At 40.0% G+C, this 12,633-nt stretch overlaps 1 protein-coding gene across 2 annotated transcripts in view; it reads right to left on the reverse strand.

Moving 5' to 3' along the window:
• Positions 1–5,328: 5,328 nt before the first annotated feature.
• fam49a (family with sequence similarity 49 member A) overlaps positions 5,329–12,633 on the reverse strand; it is a 53,090-nt gene continuing 45,785 nt past the window's right edge. For both annotated transcript variants that reach the window (XM_028604998.1, XM_028604999.1), the window contains 8 exons: positions 11,972–12,077; positions 11,719–11,855; positions 11,490–11,567; positions 10,455–10,571; positions 8,782–8,861; positions 8,342–8,468; positions 7,351–7,421; positions 5,329–6,485 (listed from right to left, as the gene is read on the reverse strand). In XM_028604998.1, coding sequence (XP_028460799.1) covers positions 6,422–6,485; positions 7,351–7,421; positions 8,342–8,468; positions 8,782–8,861; positions 10,455–10,571; positions 11,490–11,567; positions 11,719–11,855; positions 11,972–12,077 — 780 coding nt within the window. In that variant the 3' untranslated portion in view covers positions 5,329–6,421. The remainder of the gene's footprint in view (positions 6,486–7,350; positions 7,422–8,341; positions 8,469–8,781; positions 8,862–10,454; positions 10,572–11,489; positions 11,568–11,718; positions 11,856–11,971; positions 12,078–12,633) is intronic.

Here is a 12,633-nt window from a genome sequence, read left to right on the forward strand (position 1 = left end):
CTGTTTGCAAGCTTTTTAATTGTGTAAACACTGCACTGGATGGAGATTAGAAGGGACATGAAAATGATGATTCTATTCCACTCCATTATAGACAGAATACCAGCTGAGATCAGTTGCATTTTTTTTTTTAATCAGGGCAGCAGTTTTCAGATTATATTATGTGCTTACATAATTGCAAAAGGTGTTCTCGACTGTTGTAGAAAGAAGTGGCTGATCTTTAATGCAATATCTACATTGGCCATTATCAGCAACCATTCATCCAATGTTCCAAAGGTACATTCTGTTCACTAATCTGATATAATTTTTAAAAGGCTAACTGAGAAAACATTGGAGAACCCTTTTGCAATTATGTAAGCACATAATGTAATCTGAAAACTGCTGCCCTGGTTAAAAAAAAACAATGCAACTGATCTCTGATATTCTGTCTGTAATGGATGGAATGGACATTTCTAAGTGACCCCCAAACTTTTGACCAGTAGTGTCCATATCATTATTTTCACATAGTACGAAAAAGAAGGGCAGAACAGACTTAAGGTCTGAATCATTTGTAACTTTACAGAACGTACACCTCCCCATGGCTTTACACTGAAGGAGAAAATCACTTATGAAATAAGACATGTTTTGTCAAAGGAGACCGTATTTTACAGCTATACAAAAAAGAAACTTGATAGTTATAGATCCGTGTAGCGCTTATCAGTTCAATTTTCTAAGCACAAACGGACATTTGGAAAAACAGAGAAATGGGTTCAAATATCCAATTTTTTTTCCACCTTGACAAGTATAAAAATTGGATCTTTAACCTGTTTTCCAATTTTCTGTTTTTTATTCAGAGGATCAGAAATTGAGAAAATTGAGTCTGAGCTCCAATTATTCAATACTGCAATGGTATTCTCTTCCTCTACTTTGCGGAATATGCAGGTCATTAACTGCATATGGACCAAAAAAAAACAAAAGAAAAAAAACTGATAGACTTTGGGGTCAGAGGTGCTCGATGGTTTCGAGTGGGGGGCGAGGCGTAGGGAACGAGGGAGAGAATACCATTGCAGTATTGAATAATTGGAGCCCAGATGCAATTTTGTAATTTTCTAAATTTCGGATCATCTGAATAAAAATAGAAAATTGGAAAAACCGTTTAAAAATCCAATTTTTTAATTTGTCAAGGTGGAAAAAAATGAAAAATTGGATATTGGAACCCATTTTTCTGTTTTTCCAAATAGAAAAAAATGAAACAGATGTATAACAATACATAGTTATCTGATATGGAGAGAACCGTAGTTGTGTATCTATGGAAGCAAATAACAGACTAAAGTATTTACATTTTAAAAGCCACTGAATACTTAATGTTGAAATATTTTACTTTGAAAACCATGTATCTTGAATGTATTTGTTCTGAATTCCCCTCTTTAAAATAAAACCATGAAATGTCTTAATATGCAATTTCAAAACTTGAATATATATATATATATATATATATATATATATATATATATATATATATATTATTTTTTTTAATGGTCACAAATTCAGATCTAAAAATTCAAATCAAACATCAGTCAAATTCAGTTGGTCGAATCCAGACCTCAGTCAATTAAATTTGAAATAATTCACGTTAAAGCATATTCAATGTCTGTTAAAATTCAAATACGTACGTCTCTTATTTGCTTCCATATATCTCACGTATTGCAAATAAGAAAAGCAAAGGAAACAGTCTGAATAAGAAATGTACCACCTTTACTATCCAATCCACACATCCCATTCAATACGCAATACAAAGCCAAAGCAAACTTATATAAACAGTGAGTCTGAAAAATATCCCAAAAATATTAAACAATAACTGTCAGTTTAAGACAAACAAACTGATTTATGTCTCAGTATTCAAAACGTCCTCTCACATTCAACACACAGTAGCAAAGAGGGAAAGCTTTGTTGTTTTAATTAATTAAAAATCAATTGCTGACATTAGGAGAAACTCATAAGAGGTAAAACCAGGAGGATATACATCATGATCTTTTCTTTTTAACAGTCGGATATGACATATCAGTATCATACGTACACCTCGCTCCACGTTTTCACTCACTGCATGTAAAACATTGCATGCGCACACACACACGTATATATTACTAAATACAGGAGAATAAAAAAAAATTAACGGTGAATACCTGACATGTTAATGTTAACGTGTTAGTCAAAGGGCGGGAGTGTGTATGCATCAGTATATATATATATATATATATATATATAGCTAGCTAGCTAGCTAGCTTGTGGATGAAATCAAATTAAAGTCTAAATAATCTTTACAGGTTTCACAGGTTAAGTCCTCAGATTTATCAGCTCGTGCAAGTCTTTAAGGTGATGTTGTGATAAGCCACAGACTGTTCCGTGTTCTATGATCACAGGGGGGATGATTGTGTGGTGAAGTCATAAAGTTATCATAAAAGTATGTTAGATGGTAAAATTGAAATCTGCAGTTATTCTCTGGAAAAGTGGAAGTTTTTTTTTTACAAGTCTTACCCAAAATAAAAAGCGTCTTCACAGCGGATCTATGGGTTTATTAGTTGCATCCTTCACACACACACACTTGAGAGACAACCGTAACAATGAACCGTCATTACACTTAAAGCAACAGTCACGATGATGATGGGATTGTCCGATCTGGTGAGCAGGTTAGTTGGAGTGCGTTGGGAGCTGCTGCTGCTCCTCAGCTGATTACTGAGGAAATGAACAGCCCATGTCGCGATATAGTAATAGAGTGAGCCAGGATAGCAGTTCCACACAATAGATTCCCATATTGGCTATGATCAGTGACAATGATCGTATTCGCAACACGTGAAGGCAATTTTGAAAGTCATCAATTTTTCCCTTCAGCAGTCCAATTTAAGGCACATTTTTTTGGAGTGTACATTGTTTGGTTACACTTTACTTGAACTGTATCTACATAAGAGTGACATGACACTGTCATGAACGTGTCAAAACAAACAAGTCAAACGTTTATGACATAACGCTTCTTTTAGTAAGTGTCATTCGGTTTTTGACATGTTGTCAATGACAAGTTAGGGTTAGGGTTCATGGGTCATGAGTCATGACAGTGTCATGTGTTCATGACAGTGTCATGTCACTCTTATGTAGATACCTTTAAGTAAAGTGTTACCCATTATTTCAATCTGTCAATTCTCCGGCTTTTAATGGTCCTGGGTGTAGTTTGATGTGTAGAAAAACTCAAATATGGTTATAAACATGAAAGATCACACCAGGGGGTGAGAGGGGGTACCAGGTGAATTAATAATAATCCTTCAATTTAGTGGTCTTCACTATTTCTTTTTTCATGAGAGCCACACTGATAGGACAAAGTCAACAGGAGAGCCACTTGTACAGCAAATTATCAATAGTTACTGTACATCCAGATCAGAAATAGCATGTCTGCTCATCAATCTGTCATCCCTAAACATACAATATGCCATTTCTTTCTACATTAGCATGTAGCTAACCATCCAAGAGCACATTCGGTGTTAAGAGCTGGAAAGACCTCCCAAACTGGCAAGGGACGGAAGGCCAGAGCAAGATTAAATATATTTTTTAGACTATATTTCCATCTTGTAATGCCACTGTTTTTATTTTTTAAAAGGAATACGCCACCGTGTGTTGAAATAGTTCTTATCACGGTCCTTCTTGGCTGTAGATAGGTGGGCCAACGCATTTTTTGTCTCAGTGCAAGTAATTAGGTAGTTTTCTGTCTTTTGTTGTCTCACTGTTACAACATGCTAACCGGCAACATAGGATTCCATTCGCTAAGCTAACTAGTGGCGGCGCTGCCGCTGTTGCACCGGACTAAAACAATGTTGCCGGTTAGCACCATAATCGTTGGCCCACCTAGCTACGGGGAGACCGTGATGAGCCCTATTTCAACAAACGGTGGCGTATCCCTTTTAATAACTTATTTGTAATAGAGCAGACTTAGGGATATGTTATAGCCCTGCTTGTTTTTAATGTTATGAAATATCTGTATTGACTGCATGATCGTACTGCCGTGTGAGCCACAAATTTAAAGCTCGACGAGCTGCGCAATTAGTAACCGGCAATTTCCACTGGATGCGGAACGTCTGCGGAACGTCGGTGGAGTCATTAGGTTTCCATTAAAGTCAGTGGGTGTATTTCCAGACTGCGGAACGCCTGCGTCCCGACTCCGTCCAAGTTCTGTCAGAGCTTCTATTTTTGCCGGACGCCGGAGAGCTCCGCAGCAATTCAGCACCAAGGGGGTAAGCTTCGCTTCAGAACGCGATCTCCGATGGCGCCATTTTGTTGCTACAAAGCGATCACCTCTTGTTAGCATTACACTGACCGCCATTTTTTTTTTTACGTCACTTGACTGCGAATAACTTTACATCTGAAGCGTTTAAAGACTCTATTTGTCCATTGTTTATTTCTAAAGAAACACGACAATGTATAAAAGGCTCAATTACCTTGTATCTCACGTTATGGCTCCGTAGCAGACTGTTTTATAAAAATAGGCTAACGATTGTGTCATAACCAAGTGACTTACTGTCGCATAGTAGAGGAATTACCATATAGTACAGGAGAAGCTCGCAGGCAGTTTCGACTTACATTAGCTGTTTAGGTTTAATTACTAATGTTAACTAGCATGTTAGTTAGCAATAATTAGCCTGTGCTTATGTTATCTCCTTACATCCACCTACACTCTCCGTCTCTGTAAGATTGGAAATGATTGAGATTTCTCTTGTCACAGCTACCAGAAGACTTACAACTTTCAGACACGTTGCTCACGTCACATTTACGCTGTCTCTCTCAGTTGGAGGCTGCGCAGTAAAGCAAGAGATCACCGGAAAAAGTGCTTCTAATAGCCTTCACTGGTCTCCGTCCAGAGCAACGGGCTCTATTGGTCCATTGTGTACTGTCTATGTTCAGCACACGGCAGATAGCGCGGGATAGGAAGTCGAGCACAGAAACCAAATAAATATCCGGTTAATTTTCAAAATAAAATACACCGTGCACACGGCGGATCATATTTCCCTGCACTACACCTTGAAAACACAGCACAGAGTCGTTTCCCCTCTAGTCCTCTGGATGGAAACAAACTGTTGTTGGTTTTGTAGTTTTATTCTACCTGAATTCGCCAGAACTTGTGGGTCCTCATGACTACAGCGGTCAGTCACGGCCGAAGCCGTTCAGCAACAAATCCGGACCCGGTGGGTGTTGACGGACGGCGGAGCACGCAGCAGACACGCAGCGGAGCCGGTCTGCAGCCGTTACGCATCCAGTGGAAATCCCCGGTAACACTGCTTTAACCAATCAGGGAAGAGATGAAACAAAAGCTTTCTTTTTAAGAACTTTTTCAGTTAAGAAGCACAAGTCATTTATTCAGAATGGAAGATTTTTTTTGGCCTTTTTAGAGAAATGCATTTTTCTGTTTAATACAAAAAGCCACAAAGTCAGTCACTTAAAACATGGCAGAAATATCACTCGGAGCATTGTCACATAAATTAAATACAACATTTGGTTGGTTGATTTTTGATTTCCGCGTTTCGTTATCATCACAGCCCTTTTTCAAACCTCGAAATGAAAGCGCACCTTGACATACTGGATCTTACTGGATGTGCAGAGTGAGTTTTGTGTTCACAGTGGATTTATTTCAACAGTTGCACAAGATTGGAGTTTGAAAGAAAAGAAAAAAAAAAAAAAAAACAAATACAACAGCTGACTACGAAAACAGAAAACACTCAAATGCTATTCAGCGAAACGTACATCAAACCAATCGATCCCTTATTGGCTTTAATATTCAGCCATTCACGGCAACACACACACACGCGCGTCCATGTGAACATGAACTGATTTCTTATGCCGTTACATCTCACTCTTCTGGAGCTCAAAAGACAGAAACAACTTCACTTGTTTTTAATACATGTTGACACAAACTGTCATCGTGATAGAAATGAGAAGCAATTTAAAAATGTTCACTTTCAAAAAAACAAACAAAAAACTGATTTATTTTGCTTCAGAAAAACCAAGGGGAATTGGACTAAACGCTGTACACTGAACTCATTCCATTGTCGAATAAAGGATTCAGAAGATTGGTCGAAGGAGATTTTTTTTTCCAGAGTGCTGCTCGCAACGCTCAGTTCTATAAGGCTGAAAGGTATCCATCACTGGCGCTTAGGCAGCTGTTAACAGTAGAGGCAATTCATGGGATGCTTCCGTACTGTTGTTTTTTTTTTGCAAAGTAGAAGCTACAATGTTCTGCAATAGCTTGGAGGGAATGACTATGCCATAACACACAAGTATTAACATCGAGTCTTTTTAAATAATGTAAACATATACATCTTATTTGAGGTCATTGAGCATTGATCCTCTATATATATATATATATATATATATATATATATATATAAAAAAAAAAAAACACAAAACATTACTGGAGCATCGTCCGGATGTTCTTGGGAGTGGACTCGTCGTTCAGGTGTTTTGTGGTGAATCTGAGGAGATACAAACGTCGCGGTGTATGTTAGTGGGACTCTGCACAATGAAAAGGATGATCAGACTGCCCAATCAGCACCAAGGACCCAAATCTCTTCTTGCACTACATTAGAGCCCTGCGCGCATGCCACAGGACGTCAGTTTGAAGTCTAGTCAGTGTGATGTATAGCCTGCATGCCAGCCGAACTTAGCCCCGCCCACAACATTTGAGGTCGGGAAGTCAGGTCTGGACTTGATCCGTTGTGGAGCAACTATGCTCCAACCAGAGCTGTTCGGACCAGTCTAGATTTCTAGGCTAAGAAGGTCGGATTATCCCGGCCCTCTGATTGAGCCCTGCCAAGGGTAAGTTCCCAGACCCAACATCTTGATGTGGGGCTGGCTTGTCAGGCTACAACCTTTCTGTTTACAAGCGGTGAATTGACAGCTCACAGCAACTTAACCCTTGTGTTGGTATTTTGGTTTTTCTGGGTCAAAATTTAAAATTAGAATTTTTTTTTTTTTTTTTTCTTCAACGTTTTGGTCGTCTTTTTTCAACACTTTTGTTGCTTTCTCTCCCCCCTCCCGATGTTTAGGTCACTTTCTTCAACGTTTTTGTCCCTTTCATCCAATATTGGTATACGTTTTTTCCTCAGAACTATCTTGTCAAACTGATAGTACCTTAGAAAATACATTGAGTGGAAAGTTGAACAACTTTCCATAACTTCCCTGGGCAGAAGGACTACACTAGTGGATGGTATTGCTGGCTAGTATGTGTACTGTCAATATCAGCATCTGATGTTTAATGGAAGTCAAACAGTGACAAATAGACACAGAAATACGCCTACGCCCCCCTACACACACACACACAATGCGAAGTGAACCTACTTGAGGGCATTCAGGAGGCCTTCCACGTTGTCTGCCGGCTGGTCCTTGAGAACCTTTATGCAGCCTTTCATCTGAGGAGAAATCAACAGAGCTGCATCACCAAACAGATCCATGCTGTTACATAAGAGCTTTACTTTTTCTTTTCATTACTTTAGTTTTTATTGGATTTTCAATACATTATAACAACTGAACACGGTCACCTCAATTTGTGATTAATATATGGAAAAAATATATATATAAAATATATAAAAGGAAACCAGTGCTGTGAGGAAAGGTGATTATAGCCACAAAATAGAAATAAAATGTATGCATTTCAAGTCGCTGCTTTATCCAATAGTGAGTCCAAGCTGTGAACCAATGTCCTTGTTTTATTTAAGTAAAATGTCCACTTCTGCCATCTTTTGGCATATAAATCTTCTCTCAAACCTACCACAAAATTCAAACTTTCCATTGTCCTTATTTCAAGAGAGAGAGAGCGCAGCGGTGGTCGAGCGAGCTAGAGTGTGAATGAAGAGAGGGAGCGCCACAGAGCAGTGAATCGGAGCAACAAATCGATCTTTTCGGATTGATGCGCAACAGTCATGTTCTGTTCTGCAGGAAGATGTCGGATAATGAGTTTCTGTGTCAGTTAGACCTGTGTGTCGATATGAGACGGGAGGGGCAACACAGCAGTTGGAAATGAGAATGCTGTTGCATTGTCTTCGTGCGGCCCAAAGGCTCTTTGTCACCGCCCTGAAACGTCCCGCACTCGCCAAAGAAAGAAAAGAAAAGAGAAAATACAGGCAGAGGGTCTCTGCAGATACAGACACCACCACACACTGCTAGTCACAAGTGATGAGACGGAGAGGGGATTCTTTTTGTTTTAGTCTAAACATTGTTTTTAGAAGAAAGCACTGCAAATTATACCTTTAAATCGTGTAAAGATAAAAAGTTGTGTGTGTGTGTGTGTGTGTGTGTGTGTGTGTGTGTGTGTGTGTGTGTGTGTCTTTACGTCTATCTTGGAGGACTTGTTAAAGGCGCCGTTGGGGTGGACGTGGTCATAAAGAATGATGACTCCGACCATGACCCTCATGCAAAACAGGAGCGTGTCCTCGCTGCTGAAACGACTCGAATATTCCCTAAACACACGGAGAGAGAGAGCGAGAGAGAGAGAGAGGGAGGAAGAGGATTAGAAAGGAAAATGAGTTATGGAATGAGAACCATTTGTCTTTAGCAAGAAGAAACTGCCTAAAGTGAGAGCCACCGTTTTTTTTAATTTTTATATATATTTCATGTGCACGTGTGCCATGAGACTGAGTGAATGCGTGTAACCCAATCAAGGTTTCCGTGTGTGTGTGTGTGTGTGTGGGTGTGTGTGTGTGTGTGTGTGTGTGTGTGTGTGTGTGTGTGTGTGTGTGTGTGTGTGTGTGTGTAAGCAGCATCATGACTCACGGTGTCTCCAGCATGACTTTACAGACGCTGGCCATGGTGCTCAGACAGTCGGTCGTGTTCTCCAGTGGAAGAGTCTTGTTCTACACAAGACGCAAACAAAACACATACAACAATGAGAGTTCATCGACATTAATTGTTACAATATTATGATGTGGTTTCTGACACTAAACCGGAAATAAGAACAACAACGTACAAATCCTTTTACAAGTTAGATCAGGTGTTCAATATTTAAACATTTGTATAGAGCTCAAAAGTCGGAAGTAAAAATACAATGCAATTTCTCCATTGACAAATTGGAGTATAAGCCATAAAATGGTAACCGTCGATGGTAGACTTAAAACCAGCTACAACATGACTAAGCGATTCTATATGATCATATAGACGCCAAAAATCATGGGGCACCAACCTTGTTTTGAGATAAATGTCTTTTATTCGCGATGTCTTGGATAAGTACTTTATTACCCACAATCCTGAACAATCATGAACAATCCGCCACGAGGATTTAGGACACTGCACGAATCACGAGCTGTTCCATGCTTCTGCCGTTAGCCTCCGCCGGGAAGCTAACGTTAGTTTAGCTAACAGCTAATTTGGCTAACCGCTAGCTGACAACTTGATTCAGTCTAAAATAACGTTAACTCAAACTTAACACTGGGGAAAGCAGGCTACAGCTGACGTAACAGCCGTTATATATTTTAACGGTTATTTTCAGGTTTTATTTTGAGGGTCTTTTAAAGTTATTACATGCTGTCTCAGCTAGTGGTTAGCCGAATTAGCTGTTAGCTAAACTAACGTAGCTTCCTTTATTTAGTGGTGTGCGGTGGTTGATGGGATGAGTAGTTCCTTCGCTCTGAAATGACGATATGTACACAGTCTTGTACCTTTGACTTTTTTGGGATTTTCTGTTCGTTTTTTCACTCGAAATGGTAGGTTGTATGCTTATGAGTCACGTACCATCTGGTTAGCCTAAGGCATGGTCTAAAACTCTTTATGTACGGATTTTTCCAGACGTCAATGGGAGAAATGAATGGGATGTTGGTTTCTCTTCAATTATTAAAGGAGACATATCGTGCTCATTTTCAGGTTCATACTTGTATTTTGGGTTTCTACTAGAATATGGTTACCTGCTCTAATGTTTAAAAAAAAAAAAAAAAAAAAAAAGTGAAACAGTTTTCTCATACTGGGCGTGTCTGAATATACCTGTATGTCTGAAACTATTTAATCCCCCCCCGTAAAGCCCAGTCTGCTTTCATTGGCTTGCAAGAAAAACATTGCGCACCTTTGCAAAGGTAGTTCTCGACTCGTAGTCATTGCTTTTACCGCACTCCTTGCAAGGCGCCTGATCCTTCTAAATTGGAAGCAACACACACCACCATCGTTCTCCAAATGGATCAAAGAGGTTTTGTATTTCTTAAAATTGGAGTAAATTAAGTATAAACTTAAAAAAGGGATGGATTTCTATGACTCACTACAAGAAGCCCTTGACGCAGATTAAGTCACATCCCCCATGATATAGCAGAGAGCAACAGATAGCCAAATGTATGCGCACAAGCACTGAAAAAGTGAATTGTTTCATAACAGGTTTCCTTTAAGTGCGAGAAGTGATTTGCTGAGTTAGAAAACAGCGACGGTGTGGCGAGTTTGTTGCTCTCACTCAGCGTCAGCCCTCTCACCTCTGTCACAAAGTTTGTGGTTGCGTTGCTGAGCGTCTTCAGCATGGGTGTGGCTTCGGCGTAGAACAGAGACATCCTGTTGGCCATCTCGTTGTTGACTTCCCTCTCAATGTCCAACTACAGCCGCACAAACGATCAATACAGACAAACAGGACGGTCAGGTAGGAGGGTTCATTCTGCCCCAGGTTTTTGGGGATTTTCCAAATGCACCAGCATCTCCCTCATATGTATTGTATTGTACAGAGTAGTAACAACCAGGGTGCGATTTGTGAAAAAAGCAAGAATTAAATCCCCCTTGCAATTACATTGGATATAGTGCCAGGCATGCCAAACACTTGCATGCACTTCAATAATCAATGGAAATTTTTATTTAACCAGGAAATAATCCCATCCCAGATTCAGAATCTCTTTTACAAGGGAGTCATGGCCAAGGCAGCAGCATCAAAGTTTCAACATACAGTAACAAACAGCAAACAGACTTAACACAAAACAGAAAAATGACATTAATAAATACTAAAGAAATCAGAAGTCTGTAACAGGATGTGGTCAGGAAGTCCTTTATCCAATTTAAAAAAAATCTGACTTTGTAGCTCACACCAAGATGACTGAGCAAAAACTTTAAAGGCACTTTCACCAAACACAGTGCGTGTTCGAGGAATGACGTACATCATGTGTCTGTGTGACCGTGGGCTGCAGCTACCGATAGCTTTAGGCATCAGTAGAGAACACAAATAAGAAGGCAGCCTGTGCAACACGGCCTTATAAAGAAAAATATACCAGTGCTCCATTCTACGGTTGCATAAAGAAGACAAACCCACTTTCTCATAATAGAAAATACAGCGCTTTCAGGCCAGAGGTGCTGACACACTAGGCAGACAGCAAAGAAGGGGTGGCGACGGTGTGGGACACGCCGCAAAAACTACGATCAACAATCCCTTAAGATCGTTTCCTCTTGTATGTGGATTTGGAAAAAAAGCCTAGTCAGCCTAGTGCTAGCTAAGGTAGATCTAAATAGATAACTTCTGGACAACTCACATTCATGTTGTTTATCCGGTTCCGACTGATGGTTCTTCTGTAGTAGCTGAAGTCATTCTGGATTGCAGGAATTCTCATCTGAAGGAATACAAGAAAACAGTCAGCACATTTAGCACCACTTGATAAACAGTAAAAAAAAAAAAAAAAAAAAAAAAAAAAAAGTGTAACGGTGTGGCACTGAGTAGAGTAATGAGGGAAGAGCGACTGAAGCCCAGTGTTTCCAGCAGACCTTGAGCTCATCAAAGCGCAGAGTGAAGTGGAGGATCTCAGCAAACTGTTTGGCCAGCGCCTGCTCTCTCTCCAGGTGCTGAGTGGGTGTGAAGGGCGCACAGGTCAGACACTCCAACAAGTTCTGCAGAGCCTCCTCTACACACACACGCACACACACACACACACAGTGATGAGCTTGGATTTTGACCCATTTTAAAAAAAAAAGATGAAAGAAGATAAAAAGGACATTTTGTTCTACACTGTGACCATACCTAGTCGGAGAGAGAAACTGTAGAACTTCTTGAGTTTGATGACCAGCGGGCAGACTGAGTTCCAGGCTCGCTCCTGCAGCGTGAAGTCACTGGGGTTTTGAATGGCCTGGAAGGGAGAAAAAAAATACACAGCACAAAACATCAGAAATACCTCCATAATAAAAAAAAATACAGTCCATAAGGGCCGTCGTGATCATAGACATCATGCACCAGGGGCACCGCAAATAGTGTATGCTGTGGAGAAGATTGAACTAGTTTGTTCTGTGTTTCTGCGAAACTTCATGTCAATTCAGCTTTTCATAACATTTCACGTGTGTATTTTATGGTCCTTAATTATCGGGTGTTGTTGAAGAGAAAGAACAGAACACTTTTCTTATTTTATTCACTTATGACAAGACATGTAAATTCTTTGTGTGTGGGGTTACATAGACTGTATAAGTGAAGCCAAAACGTATTGATTGATTGATTGCCTGCCTGCCCCCCCCCTCCCCCGCCCAGTGGCTGGCTGCAGTATAGCTCATAAACCCCAACTATGTTAACAGATGGGACATGGACCAAACTAAATAAAATAGCACTGCCCGATTACTACTGCGCAGACTCTGGTTTCAAAATTACAGTGGGAGGAAGTGGAGAAGTTCATCTTTATATACAGTCTGTGGGTT

Source organism: Perca flavescens, chromosome 18 (genome assembly GCF_004354835.1).
Source record: "Perca flavescens isolate YP-PL-M2 chromosome 18, PFLA_1.0, whole genome shotgun sequence".
Classification (NCBI taxonomy): domain Eukaryota; kingdom Metazoa; phylum Chordata; class Actinopteri; order Perciformes; family Percidae; genus Perca; species Perca flavescens.